The sequence below is a fragment of the Corvus cornix genome, chromosome 8, assembly GCF_000738735.6.
Source record: "Corvus cornix cornix isolate S_Up_H32 chromosome 8, ASM73873v5, whole genome shotgun sequence".
Taxonomy (NCBI): domain Eukaryota; kingdom Metazoa; phylum Chordata; class Aves; order Passeriformes; family Corvidae; genus Corvus; species Corvus cornix.
The window spans coordinates 11,092,445-11,116,791 of record NC_046338.1 but is presented as its reverse complement, the minus strand read 5'-3'; the positions used below and the strand labels follow the sequence as shown (position 1 = coordinate 11,116,791).

The window sequence follows — 24,347 nt, the reverse complement described above, 5'->3', positions numbered from 1 at the left end:
GGACAGTAGGTTAGGAAGTCATCTTTGTTGAGAGGGGGAAGATAAATTGTTTTTCAGCTCCCTCTTGGATTTTGATTTCCTGATTGCAGGGGGTATGGGACCATTCATTTGGGAGCTAACCCACATGCTTTTGTTTGCTGCTGGAAAATGTCTTTCCCAAAAGTACTGCCTACCTGAGGTTGGTCCTAGTTGCAGAGTTATGTGAATAATAGTCATCTATTGCATGGAGGGAGATGGCATACAAGGGATGTGCTTTCTGCGGTGTGGAGATTCCAGTGCACTCAGGGAGTGTGGCTCTCTCCACTGTGAGATTAGGGGAGGTGCTTGTTTGTTGGCTGCTGTGGAGGAAAAAGGCTGATAGACCAGTCGGAGTAGGATGGATGCAGCAAAGCCTCTGTGGGTTTTGGGGGAAGAAGAGAAACTGCAGCTCTGAAATGGCTTTCTGCCCACCTTGCAGGCCTGTGCCCAAGCACCTGCACACGCCGGGCAACAACGGCCGCTACAGCACCATCCAGTGCCGCATCTCCCACTCGGCGCTCACGTCCCTGCTGCGGGACTGGAGCAGCTTTGTGCTGGTGGAGGGCTACTCCTACGTCAAGCTGATCCACGGGTGAGTGGCTCTGACACGGTGCCATGTGGGGAATCGGGCGTGTGGCCAGAACAAGGATCTGGTTAGACCAGTATGTGGTGATGGGCCTGAAGCAGATGTTTACAGGAGAGGATGAGAGCTAGACAAGGGAGTATGAAATCTTGCAGTTTCTGAAGTGTTCCATTGTGTTCCAGGCACAGCCCAGAGGGAGAGGGAAGCCAGCTAGGGTGGTTTCTGCATGCTAGAACTGATATGTGGTACTGTGAAGTTGTGTGGGCTGTTTGCCTCTGTGGAGCAGACCTCTGCTTGGTCTGGCATGACAGAGCAGCAAGATCCATGCCATTTCAGCCTTGTCCTAATCCCTCCTCCCTAGGTCTGAGGATCTTACCCCTTCCTCGTTCTATGTGGTACGAATCATCTCCAAAGCTCCCTGCATGGTTCTCCGGCTGGGGTTCCCCATTGGCACACCTGCACAGGCCAGGAACAAGGTGAGAGCTGGCTGTCTGCTTTGTGGGGTAGGAGTAGAACAAGAAGTTCTGAATGTGGAAACGGTGGGTAGATCACAGGCAACACTGGGCAGCTACCCTCTAATAAGTAACTACTATGTTAAGGCTTGGATGGGTTTGAATCTGTTGTAACAGAAAGGGTCAGTTGGGACAAACTTTCTTTGTTAAGTCTATGAAAGATCTAAACCCAAAGACTCGAAGATCAATAGCATAGCTGGTCACATGGATGTTTTTCCCACTGCTTAATTCAACTGTGGAGCTTGAAATGACTCAAAGGTTATCTAGTCTATCCTTCTGGCCAAAGCACAATCAATACTATCTGTAAAGAACAGCAGATACTTGTCTGACTCATCTGTAGAGACCTCTGTGATAGATGTACTACATGTTCCCTGGGCTATCTCTTCCAGTACATGTATATTGAATCTCTTGGGCAGGGAGGAAGTTAATAGTTAAAATGCAAACAATGCCCCACAGAAGCAGTACAGGGAGAGAAAAAAAATTAGTACCTAGGAAATGTTTTCAGGATAAAAGTCTGCCAGAAAGACTTTTAGTAACCTTTTTGTATCAAAAGAAACGGGCTGCCCCACTCAGATGCAGAAGGTGGAGTTTACCACCAGTTACAATGGCTGAGACAAGTCTTAAGTGTTCCTAGTTAAAGCATGAGAAAGATGCCCTGCTATTAAGCTATGTGAACTTTTTAATATGAACAAGAAGTTTATCATTAAATCTAGGTCTTTTATCTTCATGAAAGAAATCTTTGGTTTGTCTAACTTAGCTTTAGTGTTTGAGATCAGTCTGAGGAGAAGCTGACAAACATGGGAAGGACCATCTCTTTCTGAGATAATGAACCCAGATAATACTAAATGTTCTGGCACTCTGGCAGATCTGCCCTTTTATGTCTTTAGGGGATCCAGGACTTGGGCACAGGTTGCTGGGCCAACATATGGGCTTAGTAATGCCAAGTGAAAGGTTTTTGTGAAGGAGTTCCCTCTGGCAGGTATAAATCATCTATTTCATGTAGAAGGTGTGAGACAAGCACCATACCCTGCAGCTGTGGACAAGCTTCAGGTCATTGCCGGAGGAGCTGTATGTAGGTCATAAATTGTATCATCCACAATATTATTTTTTTTTTGCCTGCCATAGGGCTGATTAACTACCCAGTGTGGAGGATGGCAGTAGAACTTAGCCTGCTTTGTTTAAGGAAAAGGTGTTTTTGTGCTGAGCAATTCAAATTTCCAATGCTGAAGGGAAGGAAAGCAATTCATACAGTTGACTTTCAGAAAGCTTTAGGTGAGACTGTGTAGGGCACAAGTGTAGAACTGTAGGAATGGGGTGTCACAAAACAGGAACTGGCTTGGGGAACAAAGTGAGGAAATTGAAAAAGTGCTCTGTTTCATCACAGCAGAAGCTGTTTGTGATTTTCCCAATCTTTTTTTCTAGTCAAAGGGTAGGGAATTCATTTGCAGAAAGGTAACAGGTACTGAGCTGGGGAAATGTGTGGGTGGCACAAAGCTATTTCAACCTTTGTGCTTTGGTGACACCTAAGCAGCACAATGGTGGCTGGAAGCCAGTATGGATAACTGCAAAAAAGTGGGATTTGAGAGCTTAAACACAGTTAGTGGTTCTGTGATATCAGTATGAAACCACAAAGGGGTCCCAGGTGGCAGGATAGTGCAGGAAAGAGCTCTTGTTTAACATTTGGGTTTGGGGACATTCCTTTCCTCGAAAAAGACGTAGTAATGATGGGAAAAGTTACTGAAATAATTAGTGTTGAGGAAGATGGAGAGCTGCTGTTCTTCTGTTTGCCTACAACGGTAATAAAAATTGAAAAAAGTTGAACAAAGATCATGGAAGAAACCTAACTGTAGAAATTTCAAATAAAACGCTGGGCTATTGTGGGAATCAGATGCTGGCATGGGTAGAACCATATTCAGAGCTGCTAAAAGCTAAAAAGAGTAATCAGGAAGTCATTGTGGAAGTATCTTGGGAAAAGTTAACCTAAAAAATAACCCAGGCTCCTGAAACCTTTTGCCATAAAGGTTTGACAAATGAACACGATAGTGAGGGAATACATAAGACAGAGCCAGACTGTTCCCACAGCTGATATGGACTAGTTTACATTTACTGTGGGCTGTTGAGGAGAGGAGGAGGGAAGAATGAGGGTGGGTGCTTGGACTGTTTCTGTGGAGGAGCTGGCATGCAATTAATTTGTTTTTAATCTGAGTTTTGGAAGGCAACTTCTTCAGCCTTGAAATAGTCTTGGGAGTTTTTTAACGTTCCTTTTGCTTTTAAAAATACTTGCAGTTGTTAAAATAGGGACCAAAGAGCCTTGTGTCATCTTGATCTTGGTCTTGCTAGTGCCTCAGAAGTAAAATGACCTTTAACTTCTGCTCTTCTGTGTATTCAAGGAGTGTTCTATTCCTTTTGGTCAAGCTCTTGTTCTAGACACTTATTTTGAGTAGTTTATGTCTCCGGACAAAGTTGCTCATGTTTACCTTTTGCTTTTGCCATGACAGATAGTGGAAGACTTACGGGACCGAATCTTGCAGCTGCGCTTTCCCCACAGGGTTCAGAGCAAGGAGGCAACTCCAAAAGCAAAGAGGAAGATGTTGGGCAGTAGTTCTCCCTCCAAATCTCCACCTGTGGCTGGGGCCCAGTCAGCCCTCTCAGACAGACCCTGCCTTGTTGTGCTGCACAAACCATTGGAGAAGCTGCTTATCAGGTAGTGATGGAGTAGCAGGCTGTCAGCACAGCCCCCTTGCCCTGGGAACTGGGAAAGAGGAAGGTCTGTGCATGGTGCTGTCAGTTGTAGGATGAGAGTGCTGTGGATGAAACTGGTGCTTGTTGGGGTGGGTTTGGGTTGCATGGCTGTGAGTTGCAGCAGGGGTTCCTGGTGGACGGAGAGATTTGTCACTCTAAATACGATATAGAAGTAAATTTAGTTACTGCTGTCTGATCAGGATCCTGTGCTGGGCCAGCCATGTTCTGCTGCTGGAAGACGCTGTCCTGGGCCCAGCAAGTGGGTTGTGAATCCAGATAGCTCTGACTCTGAACGGAAAAAAAATACATTTTTTCCATCTCAGCATGCCACACTTCTGCCCTCTCCTAGGTATGAGAAGCTGCCTTCTGACTATCGAGCCCCCTTTGTTCTCAACCTGGAGCATCCCCCCGTGTCTGGTCCCCTCACCATGGTGGCAAATCGCACTGCCTCTTCAACCCTGGCCTCGCTGTCCCGCTACTTCTATCACCAGCGCTGGATCTGGAGTGTCCAGTCAGGGCTGGCACCGGCTGTACCCATCACTGCTGTGGCCCAGCTCCTTTCCACACTCACAGAGTAAGTTGCGCACCTGACAGGGGTCCTTTCTCCAAGCTAGTCATGGGGATGCAGGGAAAGAAGGTGGACCTGAGGCCTTATTATAGGTAACAGTTTAAGCTACTCTGCAGAGGATTTTGGTCCTGTACACAGCTTCTAGAGCCACTTGGGTCAGTGCTTTACCCAGTTCTGCAGCTGTAGTTGAGGAGAATGAGAGTCCTGGAAAACATGCAAAAGGGCAAGAGGTGTTACTGTGCCTGGAGCATGCTGATCTTCACACAGGCTGTTCTGGCAGTGTTGTATCTCCCCATTCCCTGTGTGTAGCTCCCTGTCTTGGGAAGGACGGTGTTTTGGGGTGAAGGGTACAGTCATTCTTGCATTTAAAGCTTACACTATGGGTGGAGAAGTCCAGCAGGTCTGACTTCCTCTCTGTTGCAAGGGTTCGTCTGTCAGAGGGTTTCCACTTTGCATCCAGCGGGGATGGAATTATCAACATGGTGCTGGAGCTGCCCATACAGGTGAGCCTGGGTTCTGTCCTCCTGTGGACACAGTCCCTCATTGCTGGTTCTGGGTATAGATTCACCTTTCTGTGATAGGATTTATCATCCACTTCTAGCACACACCCTTGACATGTATAGGGAGAAAGTAAAGCAGCTTGTGGGTTGAGCATTTTTCTGCCTTCATCTGCAGATGAAGAGTTGGTTTGCTGGTAGGGTCATGCTGTGCTGGAGGAGTTCTTGGGGTTGGGACAGGCTTCCTCTTTCCACCACTGCTAGTGGAGCTGGGTGATGGGCTGTGCTGTATAAGGGGTTACTGGGTAGGGCTCATGCAGTGTCTCCCCTCCAGATTGATGGCTCGACTGAGAGCAGCAGTGACAGGGAGAAGCACACCTGTGTTGTCCAGTACATCCTCTTCCCGCCCCACTCTACCTCCACCAAGGACAGGTGAGGCCGCTGTTCTGCTCCCAAGGAGGGCTGGCAGTGGAGTCACGGCTCCAGACTTGCCTTTTGCAGTCAGTGTGTGTGGAAAGGAGGGGGACCTCCACCATCCAGTAGAGATAACCAGTTGTCATGGATTGATCACCAGGTCGCTGGGGCTTCGCTTGCCAATCTTGGGTTCCTGTGGCTCCTCTCACAGCTGTGAGAGGAGCTGCAGTGGGCTGCTAGCTCTGTGCCGTCTCACAGCACTTTCCTTTTGATTTCCCTCCAGCTTTTCCACAGATGATGACAATGATACAGAGGTAGAGGCCATTGAAGTGGACACAGAACTGAACCTGGTCACTGAGTGCTGGGTAGAGCCACAGAGTGGCCATGTCCACAGTACTGCTGAGAACTGGAAGCACCTCCATGGCTTGCCCTACCAGAAAATACCTAAAGCAGTGAGTCCCTGAAAGGGGAGGGGCTTGGGCTCTTTTGAGGAGGGAGAAGGCTTTAATGCATCACGAAACTGCAGGTAAATACTGAGGGCCAGAAGGTATGGGAATGCTAGTCACAGAAGAGTCTGAGATTTCTAAAAGAGGAACTGGCCACTGGCCATAAAAGGTTTCTGGATTGCAATGCCGTGTATGTGACACTGCTGTGGGATAACTGGGAAAATGCAAATTATTTTGTGAAGAGTCATTCCATTGGAGGAGAGCAAGCTGGACCAGAGCAGGGACTGCAGGTAGTACTGCCAGCACTCCTCCTGAGGTGAAAACAGGCTAAAGGGCTGGTGGAGAAGGAGGGGGCCATGAGTGAGAATAGGGCAACTCAGGGAACGGGTTTATGGGTGTTCCCTCTCCTTACTTTTAGACTCTTTTCTTCTGCATTTGTGGGTAATAATTCTGCACAAAGTGAGCCTTGACTGCTTATTGCAGCTGTACCCCCGGGACCTTGCGTGCATTGCCACCATGCTGACCTTTGAGTACATCAGCCAGTTGTGCCAGAACAAGGAGTGGGTCTGCCCTCCTTCAGACACCAAAGCTGCTGAAGGTGAGTCCACCATCTATGTCCTAGCAAGCTTGATGGAGCAAAGGAGCAGCTAGGTCTTGAATGTCTCAGGACCCGTAGAAGTTCCTGGAAGTTGGAACAGGTATTTTGACAACTTTGTAGACTTTGATGTCTGTGGGTCACTTTGTTGCACTTACACTAAGCTGGCAGAGAAATTACTTCATCCTGGGAAGGCCTAAAAAGCGTTGAGGCTTTCTGCCTAGGCTGGAGAGGTGCCAAGGTGACCTTGCCTGAGGGGGGTTGGTCCAGATGACCTTTCCAACATCAACCATTCTGTAATTTTGTGAGAGGAGCTGACTTAAGGAGCAGGTGGAAGATGAGCTCATATCTTCAGTAATAGGCCTGGTGTGCCTGAGCAAATGATTTTATAGAAGTTGTAAAGGATGTAAAGAAAGAGCTCCTCTGTTCTCAGTTACAAGTCACAGTTCCCAGAGCAGTTTGTGGGATGCTTGTTTTCTGGTGGTCCTGTTCATCTCTGTTGCAGATCCAGACATGGGGCCTGGCTTTCGAGTGCATGAGATCCCATTCCAGTTCAACCTCATGAAGCTGTTGCCCAGATGCCAGCAGGTGGAAATGTTCTTTCTAATGCTGACAAAAGGTAGGTACCTCTTTACCACCTGCCTCTCCTTGTTCTCCCTCCTATGGGCAGCCTGCTCCACGTGCTTTTCTCCCTGGGCAGCAGCATGTGAGCACTGTCATGCCTCTTTTAGTAGCTTGATGCTGTCCTTCCCAAATCTGCAGCCCCAGGGCTGTCCAGCTATATTGCTGCCTTTCCTGGGATGATAATTTGTAAGAGCTGCTTTTGAAATCCTTAAACCTAGATAGTTGCTTTGTGGTGGTGGTTTCTAGTGTGTACCCCCAGCATCTCCACCACAGTTACAGTAGCAGTGTGGGTCAGTGCAGGGTAACTAAGGATGCCAAAACTACAGGGCCTCCTCAACACTCTCCAAGTCAGTCTTGCAGAGGTGCTGGGGAAATTCCTGGCTGTGTGGAAGTGTTGCTTTGCAAAGGGCTGTCTCCTGGGGTCCTGGGCAGATGATGGCTATGGAAATGCTGTCTCTGAAGCTGCCATGGTTCCATTTTGAAGCAGAGCATGAGGAGGTGACCAAGGACTCTTCGTTTGTGCCCAATGAAATGCTACTAAACCTCTTCCACGGCTGCCTTCAGCATGACCTCAGTGACCGGGAGATCCCCATGGCTGATGCCGATCATGTGGCTTTCATGGAGCAGGTTCTGCAGCGGGATCGTGATGGCCATCAACCCCCCTTCACGCTCCCTGTGATCAGAGGTAAGGACCAGGAGTGTGGCAGTAGTGACACCAGGAGCAGTGAGCTGTTTCGGGAGCATTGCTTTCAAGTCTCATCTTCAGCTGGTGTTTCTCAGGTTGTTTTCTTTGTGCTTCATTTCAGAAGAAACCTTAAAAGCTTCTGGGACCCTGGAGCAGCAGGATGCTTCTGCATCCTATCATCTTGTTGGCAGTAATGGTACCAGGGATATGACTGGCTCCACAAGTACTCTGCAGGTACTGCTGTGCTGCTTTCTCCTGACCCCCTCGGAATGCAAGGCAGCAGCTGTTAAAGAGCAGGAGAGTTAGAAAGGCTGAGAAAGATTGAAAGGCAGCTGGTTTTCCCCATCTTTGGCAGCAGTTTAAGCTGTATCCTGTGGCTGAAGTCAAGCAGGAATCTAGAAGGTATGTGGATAGTTGCATTCACTATGGGCCAAGCCTGTTACAGCAGCGCTGGTGCTGTGCTGCAGATTGCTCTGAAACCATGGGCAGTCACTGCCTAGAGGTCAGAACTGGCCCCAGCAAAGCTGGCTAAGCATCTCCTGACTGTTGTGCTATACTCCTGGCGCCAGGCTGCTCCCAGAATGGTGACTTCTAGAGCCAGGCTGCTCTGAGAATGTGCAGAGGTGACCAGGGTGATTTCAGCACTGTGTCAAATAGCAGTCATGGAAGAGCTTGCACTGTGTGGTTGCTCCCTGCCTCAAGGCGGGCCTGTGCCATATGCCATGAGTTTACCCAACTTCTGTTCTTCCCTCAGAGCCTTGGCAACACAGAGCTGCCTGAGGATGATGTGACACTGAGTGACACAATGGGGCCCTTTCCCCCTCAATGGCGATGTTATGCCAAGCTGGTCAACCCACAGCACGTGTTCCTGACCTTCCTGCCAGCCACCTTTTCAGGTGAGGGGGTCTGTTGCGGGGAGCAAGAGGAGGCAACAGTCCTAAGCACCTCCTCAGGAAAACAGAAAAACCAGGATCAGCTCTTGTAGGGTGGAGAGAAAATTGAACAGCAGCGTTCATGTGCAGTCTTTTTGCACCACATGGCCAGAAATAGAATAGTGCCAGGTGTTGAATGTCCTGCTCTTCTCTCCTTGGATGTGGTGCTGCCCACATAGGGTTTTCAGGCAGGGGATGTGGTGTTGAGTTGTTTACTGGCTGCAGCCATTTGGACTGTTTTCCCAGTAGGGTTGTTAATGAATGGAGTAAGGAGATTGCTAACGGGATGGTCTGGAAGAGTCCCTGCTTCTGGGCATTGGCACTGGTCTGGCTTCCGCTGAGTCACTGGTGAAGTCTGCTAGGCTCAGGTGAAACTGCTTCTACACACAAAGGGGTAGCAGGAAATCAGCTCTCTTGGGAGGGTAGATTGAGGGGTTAAGCTGTTTTCACTGGACAGAGGATGATTTTATTTTCTTTTCCTCCAGATGTACAGAAGCTGATGGCTTGTGGGCTGGACAAATCTCCGAAAGATGAGTGTCAATCTGGAGAAGATACCATGGGACCTGTCTGTGCCGAGCGAGTCAGGGCTGAAGAGGGGGATGCTGCAGTGCCGTTACCAACCCTCAGCATAACACCAGCCCAGGGTACTGACAGCACCTTGTTAAAGTATTGGTATCCTTGCTAATCTTGAGCATACTGTTGAGCAGATTAAAGCAGGAGGAATAACAGGCTGCTGCAGCCTGGCAGCTCCTGCCTGGCAGTCAGCAGAGTCAGTACAAGAGGCACAGTGATGTTCATGGGGATATGAAGGAGTGTGAGTTGGGTGCCCATGGCCTAAGGCTGGTTCCTTGTGGGCAAGGAGGTTGCAGGTAGATAGAAGCTACTAGGAATGGCAGTAGTGGGCTGCAGTGGAAAGTCAGTGTCTCTCATTTCATGATCCAGACTGGCACTGTCAGCAGCACATTGTCTTAGGGAGAAGGGCACAGTTCTTGAGGTATATGGGATTTGATTGCACAGCCCCTAGGGCAGATCAGCCATGCTTGCAGTGAGGATGAAGGGTTGTGCTGCTGCAGGAGGCAGTGGTGGTGGTGATGAGCAGTTCATGGCTGTGAAGAAGGGGATCAAGGTGGCCAAAGCACTGGGCTGAGTGGTTGGGTGCTGGGTGAGGGTGAGTGGTGAGAAGCTTGAAAACCCAATGTCTAACTGTGATGCTTCTGTGAGAGCTGTGATGTCTCAGACAGGAACGAGGAATCATCAGAGGCCTTTGTCTTAGAATTGTTTCTTTTGCAGAAGTGAGCCATGACCCTGGGGAGCAGAGTGGCCCCTCCCGGAGAGATGTGCACATCTCCTTCTGTCGCCAGAACTCACAGTCTGAGCTGGGCGAGTGCCACCGGTTTCGCTGCCCCATTTACATCTACAGCTGCTCTCTGGAGCTGTTACGGGAGCAGCTCGTCAGCCCACGGGCACACCGCCCTCCTCGGGACATCTTTTTCAGGTAATACCAACCATACTTGGTACCTAGACAAAAACCAGAGGAGTTTCCTTGACAAGAGGCTGGCTCTAGCCCTGCCGTCTTGACTTGGCTTGGCCTCTCTACGTTGTAGAAGCCACTGCCTGTGCATGCCCTAGGCTCTGCTTTACTGGCACCAGAGCCATTTACAGTCTAAAATGTGCTTCATTGGTACTACAGGTCATGGTTCCTCTTTTCCAGGTCCCAGTCTCTGGAACGTCCTCCAACTGCTGCTTGGCTGGACCACAAGCACAAGGAGTTGGTGACTTACTGCACGCTGCTGCAGGAGCACTCCCACCAGTGCTATGTGAAAGGTGAGCAGCAGCACAATGGGAGCTGTGGCAGGGCTGGGGTTGGACCCCGGATCTTCTTCTAAGAAAGCAATGTCTCATTTTCCTTGTGATCTTACTCCAGGCAAAGGGAGGAGCTGTGGGACTGATGTCCCACCAGGAGGGATTTAAAGATGCCTCTCTGCATTCCCTATGGGCCTTGCAGCGTCTGTTCCTAAATCTGTGGAATGCTGTGAAGGAGCATCCCTTCTTTGATGCCTTCCTCTCACCTTCAAGGTGGCAGATCCCATGGGCACTCTGGTGTCACCCAAGCCCAGACTAACATGTAGCATTAGGTGCCCTGGCTGCCTCCTGTCTTTCCAGGTCTGTGTGGGGACATGGTGAAGATCTATATGTAGCCACTGCCTGACTCCCACAGCCTCACATCCTTGCCATGGAGTGCTCAAGCACTGTGTTTATCTGTAGGGCTGTTCAAGAGCCTTCAGCAGTCACACAGCATCAGCTCCCAGGACCTGCTTACTGCCATGGATTACTGTGAGGAGCTGCTCCAAGAGATTGATATCACCAACTTCCTGCTGACGGTGTGCAGCCATGTCCGCTCATTCCGAGAGAGCCATCAACATTTCCACACACACTCCAAGACAGCCGGCTTCCAAGTGGGCAGCATGGAGCAAGAAGAGGAGCAGAGCTCTAGGGAACGAGGTGTCTTGGTCTCTGAGTCAAGGTAGCAACCCACCAGAGTCTTGCTTCTGTTCTTAGCATTGTGCCAGGACAAATCTTTCTTCAAGCGTATTTTAGTGCTTGCTAGAAGGAATGCTGTAGGGCAGAGTCTAACAGCCACACAGAAGAGCAGATATTTACAGCGAGATACCCACCTGGTGGGTATGGTGTCCACCAGGACCTTCTATTTTTTAGTCTCTGGTGACATTCATCCTTTCTTTCTCTTGTAGTCTTGGCTCATTACTGTCCCATCTGGCCTGAGCTGGAGGGCAGTTTGTCTGCAAGCCTTGTTTCTGGAGAAATTGTGCATCTCCTGCTGCTTGACTCATTTGAGTTTGTTGTTGACTCCAGTGTAAAAGACAGCTTTGTTATCCTTTTCTAATGAATAAAGTGTCACTTTTTTTAATTAAAACTCTGGAAAAAATGCACAAGAGATAATACCAAGGCAGAATTGAAATATGCTAAACTTCTGTCTTATTCCTTAGGGTATTTATAAGATTTGTATTGCCTCTGAAAACTTCAGGGGGGAAAAAAGTGCTATGCCTTAGTGTCAGTCAAAGAAACACTTAGGTCCTTTGTCCTCAGCACAGTTCCCTGATGTGAATTCACTAGCATTTGTTGGGAATCTCCAATGCTATGTCATCTTATAGTATAAATCATTGAGGTGAGACTGTGGTTTTGAAGAAAGCTTAGTGTTTGAAGTCAGGTGACTTCAAGTGCTGCTTTCCCCAAGAAAAACTGTGGGAACATTGTTTTTGTTACAGGATATTATGAATCACCTATCCCAAAGCAAGCTGCATAAACTTTTCCTGAAGGGTGCATATATACATTGTGACACATTGCACCCAGATCTGCCACCTCTATCACCGGAGTACCTGCAGAGTGCTTTGACCAGTCGACATCCCACTCCCCAGATTGCTTTTTCTGAGTTTTAGGGTCTGATTCTGCCATGGAGCTGCTGAGTGGCCATGGGCCTGAGCTTTGCTGCCCAGCCACTGGGGTGCTGGCATGGTGGTGCTTGCTGTGAGGTGCTCTGAACTGGCTGCTGGTAGTTCAGGTTGCTGCAGGCCTGTCCCTGTAGTCTGTGTCTCTGTTTCCCAGGCAGGGTGTGTAGTGTGGTGTACAGGCATGGCGATGTGATCAGCGTGGTTAAACTACCTCAGGCCTGGCTTCAGACAGCATGAGGCCTTATCTGGGCACATGGGTGGCTTCTGGGCTGTGGAGTTGTGGGCATTCAGGTTGTGTTGACACTGATGAGGTTTGGGGAGCTGGGAGGTGGGATACTGGCAGGATGGATAGCACATAAAACTTGTGTCATTTCTCAATCTGCCTGCCTGACCTGTCCACAACCCTGTCAGTGCTGAAATGGAGGACTACAGCGAGCAGGACTCCCATAACATTGCCAGCCCCACGGAGGAGCCAAAGAGCAGCGTGGGCACCAGCTGCTGTTCAGAATTTCCCCTCTCACTGCTGGAAATTGGACAACCCTGCCAGGCACACCCAGACTTGCATAAAATTATCCAGGTGAGGAATGTGCAAGCTTGACCTGGCTTTGACAGGAGGGTGTAGAGTAGGATGTCTGCTTCATATGTGGGATTTCTCTTTTAGGAAAAATTCCTGGAAATTGGAAGTTTACATTTCAAGCCAGTGCCATCAAATCCTCACTATTTCTTCTACTGCCCACCATCAGCCAAGAAAGAGGTAGGCATGGGGTTGTCCTGGCAGGCACCTTGTGGGGTAGCTTTGCTTGGTGTCAGATCTGGATTTGGGGCTGGCAGACCCATGGGTAGACTGAGTCCCTGAAGCTCCCATCAACAACCTGCTGTATTGCCTGGCATGGTTCTAGTATGTGCCCTTTCTCTCTCTGTCTCAGGAAGAGGCATCTCGGGATCAGGCAGACAGGAAAGGCAGTGAGGACATGGAGGGATCAGAGGCAGAAATGGCAGCTGAAGAAGGTAACATTTACTTGCTCTGCCTTGGAAAAGAAAATGTCTGTCCATGTGATAATGCTTTTCGGGCCTAGGTGTGTCTGGTGGGGCCTTTGGAGATGTGAATCAGGTTTGCTGACAGGGAACCTGTATCAACAGGAGCTGTGTCTGGATGCTGCATTGCCACAGAGAGTGACCCAGAGCTGGAGGTGGAGTACCGTGAGAAGCTGGAGCATGAGTTCCCAGACACAGATTCCCTCTCGGACTCCAACACGGTGAACCAGGATGACGACTCCTTCAGTGTGCTGGGAGGGGACTCTCTCAATGAGCAGGAGTTCCTGGAGCAGGAGATGCCCCCGCTCTTTGTGCACCTGACCTGCTCAGTGAAGCTGCGTAGCCAGCACAGCTCCATGCCTGTGCAGTCCCTGCCAACTTGTCTAGGTAAGAGCAATCCTTGCTGGGAGGTTAAATAGCAGTAGTGCTTCAGTCAGGTCCCTGCTGGGTGAGCAGCCCCTGGAACAAACATGCTGTGTCTTAAACAGCAGTCTTTCTGGACCAGCCTTCCCTGTACAGAGCCCCCAGGGTTTGCCATCATCAGACAAGGGCTTTTTTACCAGGTCTCCCACTTGCTGTGGGATTGGTCATGGAAGGTTGAAAGGATCATGGAAGATGATGGTGGCCTTCTTGAGCCTGTCCAGGTGTCTGTGACAGCCACGTCTTGCAGTCTCTCTACTTGCCACCAGGCTGGGTATGTGTGTAAGCAGAGATGTTTGTTGCTTGAGTCCTTTGGTTTGTGATCTCTCCTCAGGGGAAGTTCTGGGCTGCCTGGAAAGCTGCCAGGGCTTGAACACCATTGACTTGGGAGACCTCTGTGTGACCTTGGACATCTTTGTGTTGACACTGCCTCTGGAGATAGAAGTTGTGAACACAGACATCCTCCACAACAGGTAGGTGGAAAGAGGCCCAGTCACCTACCCTCTGCCTGCTCTTCCCAGGCAGTCATTCTTGGCTCATTTCCATGTACTGAGACTTATGATTCTTCTTTTCACAGAGCCTGTCACAGTCTTAACTAAAATATTTCCTAGATAGGCTCACCTTCTGTAGAGATCCCTTTTCTGCTCTCTGTGTCTGTTTGTCCTCTCTGGCCCCATGCTCAGGCTGCTCTCTCTCTTGTGACAGGTGCACCTCGGAGAGCAGTGTGTCCTTCACGCGCTCTCCCGGGCAGCCATCCTCTTTCCGCTCGGATGAGGATATCATGCACAACCTGGAACGGCTCCCGTCCACTGGAGATGAGAGGTATGCCACTGCAGGTATAAAAGCCCCTCACAGGTTCCTTTTACTGCCTGGGAGCTGCACTGTGGTGGCTGCACGAATGAGAAGGACTGGTTGATTCTTTTGTCTCCTCTCTCCTAGGCACCATGCCCTTTCCAACCTCCCTGGAGTGCACAGGCAGGCTATTGAAGCCACTATGAATGAGGTAAGCTAGACTTGCCTCCCTGCTTCCAGCTAGAGCACACAACTGCTGTTCCACTCTTCCTAGCCTGCTCCAATCTACAACCTGTCAGCTGAACTGACTGTTAGGCTTTACTGGTGTCACATAGGCTGTTAGCCTTGTGGTTCCCAAAAGCGTGGGATTACCTTGAGAAAATTCTTGCTGCGTTTGCGGTGGGCCAGGCAGAGCTGCCTTCTAAAGGCCTCTTCTTAGGTACATTCAGGAGATGAGGGATGTAGGAGATGGGAGAGACTGCCTTCGTCCTGTTGGGGCTTGGGTGAGGATTGGGGCAGGCTTGCAAACACAGGTCACCTGGATGTCGCTCTGTGTCCTTGCTCTGCTTAGATTCGCTGGCTCCTGGACGATGAGATTGTGTCAGCGCTGCGTCACTCACAGGTCATCAGCACCTCCATCCTGCACAGGGTGGCCACCCACATCTATAACTCCAAGGGCCGGCCCAGCTGCCACAGCGAGGTGGTGCTGCTCCAGTTTGTCTTTGGGCCTGAGCACTCTCTGGAGAAGTTCAAGGAGGTAAAGAGAAAGCCCTGAGGCAGCACCATGCTTTGCTACCAGGATGCTTATTCTTCCCTGTGTTTCAGGAGTTCAGAAGAATGGCTCTGCCAGGCTACATGCTCAATGCAGAAGGCGACGACTACCATTACATCTCCATCAGCCGCCTGCACTCCAGGAGGGCTGCTCCAGACCCTTCAGGGACACCCTGCTTGCAGCAGCCAGCTGGAGGTGGCACCAGGACAGCCCTGGGCCAAGCAGGCCAGGAGGGGAGCAGCGAAACAGAGGCAGAAGGCTCTGAACTGTTACACCACAGGAGCTGTGTTCTCCCAGAAAGCGGCCAGGGTCTCTGGGAGTGGCCAGAGGGTGAGACGCGCATTGTGCCAGACACAGGAAACCCTGCAGGTGGAGGCAGCCACACACAGAATGAGGTGAGAAGCACTGAGTGATCTGTTGGTGACAGAATGTAGAAGGATGATGGGATTTTTTTTCAGTGCCTGTTTTTCTGGCCATTTTTGTGACCTTGGCTTTATGCAGGCTCCAGGAGATATGCTGAGACTTGATCAAAGCAGACCACCAGGCCAGGACTCCCTGGAAGAGGCAGTTCCAGAGACAACCATACAGTCATTGCCATCCTCATCCTCTGAGAAGGGAAACAGTGAGAAATCACCATTGGTGACACCATCTGCAACGAGCCTGACTGAGTCTGTAACACAGGGCAGGGAAGGTAGGAGCTGCAGTGTGGGCAGGATGTACCTCAGCCTCAGAAACTTTTAAGGGAAGAGCCCAGTTCTGGCTGTGACATACATAATATAACTGCTACTCCTGTTCTTGTTCCTAAATACCAGCATTGTTACTGAGGACTTTGGTCTCTTCCTTGCCAGGTTGCTGGCAATTCACTGCTTAACAGTACCCAAGGTACTAGGCTATGCTGCTGCACTCATAGCCCTAATGACAGTTCCTGCTGATTTCAGTAATGGCTGTGAGAGCCCCATTTGCAAGCACTGCCTCCCCATGGCCAGCACAGTCTGACTGTCGTGTGATGTGCTGTTTCTCCAGCACATGGGGCATGGGGAAGGGCTTAGCAAGTACTTCCATGATCAAACCCCTCTTCTGTTTGCAGGCTGCAGCAGGCAGCGTCCCAGCCGTGTGCAGAGCCTCGTGTCGAGCCAGGGCAGCATGGACTCCGACCATCTTGGTGAATCTGCTGGGGCAGGGAGGATGACAGTGTGTGGTGACACTAATAGTGACACACTGGGGGGGTCTGTGTGCCTGGGCTGGGGTGAGCCCTGAGGGTTTGTGAGTGACTGCCGTGCCCAGGGAGGAGGTGGTTTGCCAGGCCTAGGGCTGAAGTGAGGATACATTGCAGGTTATGATGGGGGAAGCAGTGACTCGGAGTATGAGGAAGCATTAATGAGCGACCAGGAACCCAGGTGTCCCCTTATGCCGGATTTCTGGCTCATCATAAAAATCCATCAGGACCGAGTGGAGGTCTATTATCACACACGGTAAGGAGGGTCCCCTGTCTGACCACTGCCTCTCTGTACCATGACCTTGTTGCCGCTCACTCATCTCTGGACAGGATCTCTTCCCTGCCCAGTGTGGGTGGGAAGTTGCAGACTAGGCTGGTGCTCTATAAGGGGAAAACTGCCATCCTTTCCCACTGTGTTCCTGCTCCCAGCACCCAGTGACAGGCACTGTCCAGGTGCCCTGCTGACCCCATTCTCCCTTTCTTCGTAAAGCAGCCTGAGTGTGGAGAAGGCAGCATCAGCAGAGACAGAAGAGGAGCAGCCAGGGGAGTGCCAGAGTCTCAACCAGGTGGTGGTGAAGAAGATCAGTGAAATCTGCAGGGTTGTCAATCAGGTAATAAATCTCAAGAGGGCACTGACAGAGCTGCCAGTGATTAGATGGCTTAGATGAGAAGGGACCTCTGGAGGGTGTCTAGTCTGGGCTCAGCTCAGAGGAGGGCCTGGGGGGCCAGTTCAGCTTGGCGGGGTCAGAGGAAAAGGGACTCAGTCTGGCCCTCAGCACTTCTTGCTGTCTTCCGTGGCTGTGCAAGCAACAGAACCAATCTTTCCTCATCCTTTGCAGCGCTTGCTGCTGCAGGACCTGCATGACAGCCACATATGCAACTCATTACTGGTGGCAGAAAGTGAGGAGGACATCTGGAAGAGTGAAACACCATATACTTCTTACAGGCAGCGTGTGATGCCCACGGATGGTATGAATATTCCCTTGGCCATGCCTCAGCAGCAGTGCTACAAAGATGCCTAAGAAGGTCTTAACTTCCATGCTATGGCCCCAGCTATGTGCTATGTTCTTTACAGATTACTCTGTAGAGGAGAGCTACCAGCCCCGGGACTACCTGGCTGCCACCATGCAGTTCATGCCAGGGCACTTTGCTTGTGAGGTGGTGTGGAGCACACTCATCCATGTGCATTCACGCCTCAAGATGGGCCCCAACATGGGGGTCTCACGAGGTATGTACAGCCCAGGTTCCCCCCGGTTTGGCGTGTCAGGGGTCCGGCTGCTGGCTGGATTGGCACACCAGAGAAGGGTATGTGGGATAGCTAATGTCCCACATTGCCCACAGCTATCCAGGCACTTCGCTCGGTGCTCAACGCCTTCTCTGTGGTGAACAGGAAGAATATGTTTGTCTACCAGGAACGTGCCACTAAATCTGTTTTCTACCTCCGGTAAGAAGCCAGTGTGACTTGTTGGCCTGACCCTGCCTTGCTGGTGTGTTACACCAGACTGGGAGCTCCTTGAGACAGAAAGTATCTGCCCAGCCTCAGGGACTGTGTTGTGACCCAAGCACCAAATATCTGATTTCTGATGAGTCAGTCACATCAAGCCAGGCCCATCCTGCTCTCCTTGTGCTAAGCCTTTACACATGGGAGGAAAAATGATGGCTTTTTTGAAGGAGCCAGAGAACAGTTTTTCCACAAAACTCCATATTCTAGTCCCCACAAAGTGCACAGGGGACAGAGCAAAGAAGATGTGGATCTTCTGTGGATGTATGATGCTGTCATCCTTGGGGATGGAGGCTGGCATGTCTTTCTCTTGTATTCAGGCTGACTGAAACCACCCACAGTGGGAAGGTGTGGGAAGCAGAGAGCAGCCTTAGTGCATCATCTCGCTCGCTAGCACTGACACGCAGCCAGGAGCCCATTTACAGTGAGGATCTGATGGTGAGTCTGCAGCTCTCTGCGAGCGGATATGGGCGCTCATGGTCGCCGGAGTGGAGGGAACTCAGTAGTTCCAGCAACCTGGATTTCACGTGGGGTAAAATTTACACTGTAGATATGTGGAGTGGAGAGGCAGTGGGTGGCATCTGCCTGACCCTGCTGACAGCCTGGGACAGTGATGGATCTAGAATTTATATGAAATTACTTCCACAGGGCTGTTTTTGCTTCTCCAGGGTTCTCGTTCCTCACTGGACACTGCCTCATGCCGTAGTGTGGACTCTGCCCGCCCTGTGGGACAGATAGACAGACACATCCAGCTGATGGTCCATGGTGTTGCCCCAGCAGGTATGTGTTACAGCACCTGGCAGCAGATGAACTGTGCTGATGTAAAGCAGAGGAACAGAGCTCTGCTCCCTGCCATCTTTGCTTGAAGATAGAGGAATCTCCCTCCTGCGCAAACAGCTCTTCCATAGCCCATAACTGCTCTCTGTTCTGTATGGGTGAAAATAAAAGGATCCACGGTCCACAATGAAACCTCCTGCAGACCATGTGCCAGCTTTCCCTGTGCAGGAGTGCAATTGTCTTTTCCTACTGCACCAGCAGTCTTCTGTGATCATAAACCCATAGAAAAAGATGTCCGAAGAAGTTGATGGTGGGGAAAGTCATGTTCCCTATGGGAAGTGAGTGTGAGGGTGGTACATCCTGAACAGGAAGGGAGAGGTGGCTGTAGTCATTCTTACTGGATGGGGTGAAAAAGCTGCTTGTACCTTTGCTCACTTGCCAGGGCCTGAGATCACGGATGAGCTGGTCAAAGTGCTGCGCAGACGCCTGGACGAGGCCACCCTGGATATCATCACGGTCATGCTGGTGCGGAACTGCAAGCTGACCCCAGCCGATGTGGAGGTACCTCACTGGCTATCTGCTCTGTTCATCCCAGAGCACTTTCCTACATTTTGACCTGTCTCAGTTGCTCCTGCCCCAAGGAAGACCAGGGCAGTTTGCTACATCCTGTTCCCTGCTCCAGTGCTTGGTCAGGCTAGCGTTCACTGAGGTATACACTGTGTGGGTGCCAGGGTAGCTGGGAGATTCCCTCTGCTGGGTTTGCAGCACAGCAGGACTTCCCTGTCCCCTCCTTCCCACACCTTGGAATGAATGTCTGCTCCCATCTTGGGGCTGTCCTAGGCAGGGCCAGGAGTTGGACTTTGATGATATTTGTGGGTCTCTTCTAGTTCAGGATATTCTATGATCTGTCTTGGGGCACTAGGTCTAGGGTTGTGCCCACCACACTCTCCCCTTGCAGAGCCATCTGGCATCATTTGTATCAGTATTAGAGCCCCAGGGCAGCCTGCTAGTACCAGCTGGGTTTTAAAGCCTCCTGTGTGCAGTTTATCCAGCCCCCTGGGACGCCGCCCACAGAGGTCCTGCAGTTCTCCCTGCCGCCCTCAGCCCTGCCCTGGCTGCACGCTGTGGCCTATTACCTGCGCCAGAACCTGCTCATCTTCCTGCACACCCCCAAGTACACCGACAGCAACGTGGAGCACCACTTCAAGGTGAGGAGGGCTGGGACTGGGACAGCAATCTGCCCAGCTTCTAGTTGCTGCTGAGGGCATTTGTGGGGGCAGCTCAGACACCACGTTCCCAGCTCTGCCATGGAGGGTTAGGGAGAAATTGACACTAACTCCTGAAGCCTGAGGGAGTTTTACAGGACTGAGCACATCCTGATTAGCCTAGGCAATCACTTGCTGTGCAAAAAGCAGCAACCACAAAGCTCATGCCCACATCCATGTCCCAGGAGCATGGGAGAAGATCCCCTTTCAAAGCTAAACTTGGCTCGTTGTATGTCTTGCTCAGATGTAAGGACTGAAACATCAAGATTAATAAAAATTTGGGAGCAGCCACCCACTCCTTAGCGTGGCTATAGCAAAGACAAAGGGTGAGGCCAGATATGTAGTGCCACATAACTCTCTATGAGCTGTAAGGGGTTCCTTCACCCCAGCAGTGGTGAAGGCTGTGTTGGCAAGTGTTTTGAGTAGCTCTGGATTTGATTCTACAGGTTTGGGGATGAGCTGTGCATACACACGAGCCTCTTTGCAGTTAAGGCAAGTTCTCTAATCTTTGTCAGTATCTTCTTTATTCTCCTTAGCACTACTTCAACCACAACGGGAGCATCCCTGACCAGGATCTCTATCTGTACAATAAACCGGGTGGCCAAGGCACTGGTGGAAAAGGTATTCTGCTCAACTCTTCTCGAACAGGGTATGGGGCTGTGTGTTGGGGAGCTGTTTTCCATGCTGTAGAGCTATGAGTGAGTGAGGAGGGCCAGTGCTGGGGGAGTGCATTCCTCCACGGCTGGAAGGTGGGTAAGGTGTGTGCCTGGGGGACTTCACGCCTTTGCATGTGTGGCAGAGCAAACTAAGGCCTCCATAGAGCAACTTGCTAAGCTTGACCTGTTGCTGCAGGAAGCAGCTCTAGACACAATGAGACCTCAGCGTGGGGCCAGAGGCTCTGTGGGGCTGGAGGTGGGAGCAGTTGTGGCAGAAGCCTTGCTGCAGAGGGAAATCTGGCTGCCTGTAACTGAGTGTGGGCTGTGTGGGCAATGTCCTTGCTTTTTTCTCTAGACTGCTGGAGGAGGGATTGGATAGGGCCCACCCTGCAGCGGGCTGTCATGTCGTGTTTTGTCCAGGCCGTGTGGTCTGTCACCTGGCCATTGCGTGTCTTGTGCCCCTCGTGCACCATTTGAATGTTCTTCTGTTATGTAGGTACCATGTCGGACCTTGTGCAGCACCTCTTTCCACTCTCTCACTTCCAAGGTAGCACCCGTGGCTCCAAGTATAACTCCATCTCCTTTTCCCATGCAGCTCTCTGGTCCCGGCTGATCTTGTTTTCCTTGTGTTGTGGCTTCAGCTCTGACTCCTCTGTGTGTTTGTGTGTATGTGTCCATTTAGCTGAGCCCTGTTTCTTTCTGGCTGGATAAATGAGCAAACACAATCTGCTGCCCTGAGGTGGCAGGTCAGTGATTCCCAGCTGCCGAGGGTCCGTGTGCTGCCCTGTTAGCTTGCAAGCAGTGAACTCCAAAATCCTGCATCTTTTTTCCCACAGATCCGAACAGGCTTCTCTTCCCTGAGGAGGACAGGAGTCCTGATGTTTCAAATGTCATTGATGCTCCAGGGTGCAGCATTATCACTCTCCCAGTGGCTGTATCCTGGTGTGGGGTGTTCCCTTGCTTAGCAAAGGGCTGGAGTAGCCAGGCACCATTAGATGTGTGCTTTGTATTTCAGTGAGCCTAGGTCAGAGGGGGCTCAGTGTCCCCCAGAGATGGGAGGTAACAGTTCTGTAGCACCCCACCTCCACTGCACCAGGAAGTGAGACTCTTGGCAGCTCTTGCTAATGTACCTATTCCCCTACAGCTCCAGAACTCAGATTTTGAGTTTCTTTGCTGTTTTTTTTTTTTTTTTTTTAACTTATGATTTAGTGGTTAGATTTCAGCTTCTCTATGCTCCTGGAAGCCTTGTTTCCTGCGACATGGAGGAGAGCCTTTCTGCTCCTTGGGCAGGGGCAGGCTGCTGACCTGGCCTGCTTGAATTGTGGTCAGTTGTTCTCATGTCCTCATCTCAGACAGACTGAAGCAGAGCAGAGGTACAGGAATGATGCGGTAGGGACGTGTGCCAGAGGCTGAAGGGGCTGAGTGTGGTAATTTATCCAGGAGAAGAACAGGGGAGTAGTCCATGATTACCACATGATCATTCAATCATTTTGGTGGGCCTGGGGGTGACTGCCAAGCCAGACTGTTGAGGAGTTTGTGCCCTTTACTGTTTAAAAAACGTAAGTCTGGCTGGTAAAGCTCATATTCACTGTCATGTGGGGCAGATTTCCTGCTCTTGACACCTCTGTATTAACACCCATGTCCTGGAGAGCTGCCCTGCTGCGGCAAGAGGCTCTGTGGGGATTGCTCATAGGTGTAGTTTCTTTTCCTCAGTGTGGGTGCAGATGAGCTGCCCTCTGATTTGAATGCCTACTTCTCTCCTTTGTGAGCATCTCTCTCCATCCCAGTGCACTCTCCCTTGTGTCTGCTATGCCTTGGAGGAAAGGTTGCTGCAGAGCTTATGCTTCACAAGGAATGATAGAGACTGGGTGGTTGTGCTGTTGCTGATTAGACTGGGTACAGCCTGCTTGGGCTGGGTTTGTCTCCATGCAGAGAGGGAACTAGTCCAAGGGGATCCAGTCAGGGACACTTTGGTTTCTCTGTGGCAGTGGAGTCTGGTGTCACTGCCATCCTTGCTGGGATGGAGAAAGAGTATGGGCTCAGCAGTGTTGCAGGGCTAAGGTTATTTGCATCTGGGCACATCACCCTTAGGCAGCATTGGGGCAGCTTTGCCATCCAGCCACCTGAGTGCTGTCTTAGGGGGCTTTCAAAGAGAGTGGGAACATTTCAGGTTACAATGTGAGGTTTGGACCTCAAAGCTACTTCCCTGGTGCCCTGACCATTGAGCTGGGCCGTGGGGAGTCAGTGTTTGTTTCTGCTCTGGTCCATTGCAGGGCTTCTCCTGTGTGCCCCAGGGCTCACAGGCTGTGGGCTGTGAGGCAGGAACCACACAGCTGCTCTGCAGCTCTGAACTGTCCTGTTGGGCGTGTGTAGAGCTCAGTAGAGAGAGCCAACAGGCAGGGTCTGAATTTTTCTCTGCAGTGACTCCAGGCTAGTCCTAGGTGTGAGCCTGCCTTGTTCCCAGTCCTGCCTGGTTGGAGTGGATGGGGAAGGCACCTAATCTTGTTCAGGTGTACAGTGAGGAGAGGGCTGTGAGTGTAATCTCCAACAAGGTGTCAGATCTGCAGGGACTCTACATCCTTCACAGCCTGGAGGGGGCTGCTGGAGCATGTCTGGGCCCTGTACTCTGTCCCTTAAGAGGACAGGAATGTGAGCCCCATCTTGGATCAATTTGCATAAAGGCTCTCCTGGTGCAAATAAAGATAATTTCTTCTTGCATGTGGTGCTGGACAACCCAGGAAGCTCCTGCAGGGCAAGTGAAATCTGCTGTGACTCTACAGGAGAGAGATTCTTGCAATGATGGGGACACCCTGTGCCAAACCCCATGCTTCTTACCCTAGCTCCCCACAGGCACAGCTGGCCTCTGCTCCCCTGGCTGCCTCCCCTCCTGTGGGCCCTGCCTGCCACGTGACACTGTGCAACTCTAGTGGTGACATGATGGTCCCAGCTGTGGAATGGCAAGGTGTAGGCAGGCACTGTAGGGGTGTACTTGGTGCTGTGCTGATGGAGGCTGTCTCGGGTTCTGCCCTGCAGGAATTGCGTGCATTGCACTGACATTTGTGGATGAGCATGGCAGCCCGACCTTGCTGCCCCACGGGGAGAGGCCTGACCCTCTGAAGCTTCCTTCCCCCTCACCCATCGTGGGCCTGCTGCAGGACACCGACTTTGAAAGCCTCACAGCAGTCAGCAGGCACCAGCCAGGGGCTGACCCCCCGCCTTCAGGTAGGGAGTTGGCCAGCAGCTGCCAATTGCCTGCGGCCTCTGCATCCCCTGGGGCACCTCAGAGGGCTGGTGAAGGCAGGGTTGAAGAGCCATGCAGAACTACCCTTTCCCCACAGAGCCCTGCATGCTGGTGCGCCTGGATATCTGGGAGAAGGGCAACATCAGCCTGCTGCAGCTGTCGGAGAAGCTGCGCGGGGCCCTGCGGCACGCACTCTGCGATGCTGTCATGGAGTTCCTGGTGCTGCCTGCCCCGCTCTGCGTGGAAGCTGCCTGCCCCCTGAGTGCTGCAGACCTGGAGGACCTGAGCTCTGCAGGTGAGAGCCTGGCCAGGGTGGCCACCTTGAGCCTCCACCGAGCCTTGCTCCTCCTGCCTGGCCGGCAGGAGCTTGCCTGTGCTGGGGGGAATCTGGTTGGGTGGGCAAGGAGGGAGGAAGCTGCTCTCCCCTCTGCCACCTGTGTGGTGTGATGTCTTGGGGAAGAAGCATCATAGACATTAGTGTTGGAAAAGATATTTAAGGGTCTGTCTGCTCCCCAGGACCATATCCACTTTGCTGGGTATTACTGATGGCTCTTCCCCTTCTCTCCAGTCAGGCTCTGGCCAGACACAG

At 51.3% G+C, this 24,347-nt stretch overlaps 1 protein-coding gene across 7 annotated transcripts in view; it reads left to right on the top strand.

The window, feature by feature from the left end:
- The window catches only part of SZT2 (SZT2 subunit of KICSTOR complex), a 54,637-nt gene that overhangs the window by 15,131 nt on the left and 15,159 nt on the right, over positions 1-24,347 (top strand). For 4 of the 7 annotated variants that reach the window (XM_039556472.1, XM_039556477.1, XM_039556475.1 and 1 more), the window contains exons 13-51: positions 458-610; positions 963-1,077; positions 3,612-3,817; positions 4,205-4,429; positions 4,848-4,926; positions 5,255-5,352; positions 5,618-5,786; positions 6,264-6,378; positions 6,881-6,994; positions 7,484-7,684; positions 7,806-7,918; positions 8,439-8,580; positions 9,102-9,260; positions 9,907-10,111; positions 10,328-10,440; positions 10,882-11,140; positions 12,495-12,660; positions 12,745-12,837; positions 13,010-13,091; positions 13,224-13,505; positions 13,873-14,011; positions 14,244-14,360; positions 14,478-14,541; positions 14,902-15,087; positions 15,156-15,497; positions 15,604-15,793; positions 16,190-16,264; positions 16,436-16,574; positions 16,809-16,929; positions 17,158-17,287; positions 17,394-17,546; positions 17,660-17,762; positions 18,140-18,257; positions 18,488-18,599; positions 19,039-19,157; positions 19,640-19,804; positions 20,398-20,482; positions 23,551-23,739; positions 23,856-24,053. In XM_039556472.1, coding sequence (XP_039412406.1) covers positions 458-610; positions 963-1,077; positions 3,612-3,817; positions 4,205-4,429; positions 4,848-4,926; positions 5,255-5,352; positions 5,618-5,786; positions 6,264-6,378; positions 6,881-6,994; positions 7,484-7,684; positions 7,806-7,918; positions 8,439-8,580; positions 9,102-9,260; positions 9,907-10,111; positions 10,328-10,440; positions 10,882-11,140; positions 12,495-12,660; positions 12,745-12,837; positions 13,010-13,091; positions 13,224-13,505; positions 13,873-14,011; positions 14,244-14,360; positions 14,478-14,541; positions 14,902-15,087; positions 15,156-15,497; positions 15,604-15,793; positions 16,190-16,264; positions 16,436-16,574; positions 16,809-16,929; positions 17,158-17,287; positions 17,394-17,546; positions 17,660-17,762; positions 18,140-18,257; positions 18,488-18,599; positions 19,039-19,157; positions 19,640-19,804; positions 20,398-20,482; positions 23,551-23,739; positions 23,856-24,053 — 5,834 coding nt within the window. The remainder of the gene's footprint in view (positions 1-457; positions 611-962; positions 1,078-3,611; positions 3,818-4,204; positions 4,430-4,847; positions 4,927-5,254; positions 5,353-5,617; positions 5,787-6,263; positions 6,379-6,880; positions 6,995-7,483; positions 7,685-7,805; positions 7,919-8,438; positions 8,581-9,101; positions 9,261-9,906; positions 10,112-10,327; positions 10,441-10,881; positions 11,141-12,494; positions 12,661-12,744; positions 12,838-13,009; positions 13,092-13,223; positions 13,506-13,872; positions 14,012-14,243; positions 14,361-14,477; positions 14,542-14,901; positions 15,088-15,155; positions 15,498-15,603; positions 15,794-16,189; positions 16,265-16,435; positions 16,575-16,808; positions 16,930-17,157; positions 17,288-17,393; positions 17,547-17,659; positions 17,763-18,139; positions 18,258-18,487; positions 18,600-19,038; positions 19,158-19,639; positions 19,805-20,397; positions 20,483-23,550; positions 23,740-23,855; positions 24,054-24,347) is intronic. The other 3 variants (XM_039556478.1, XM_039556473.1, XM_039556474.1) reach the window with 3 other exon arrangements.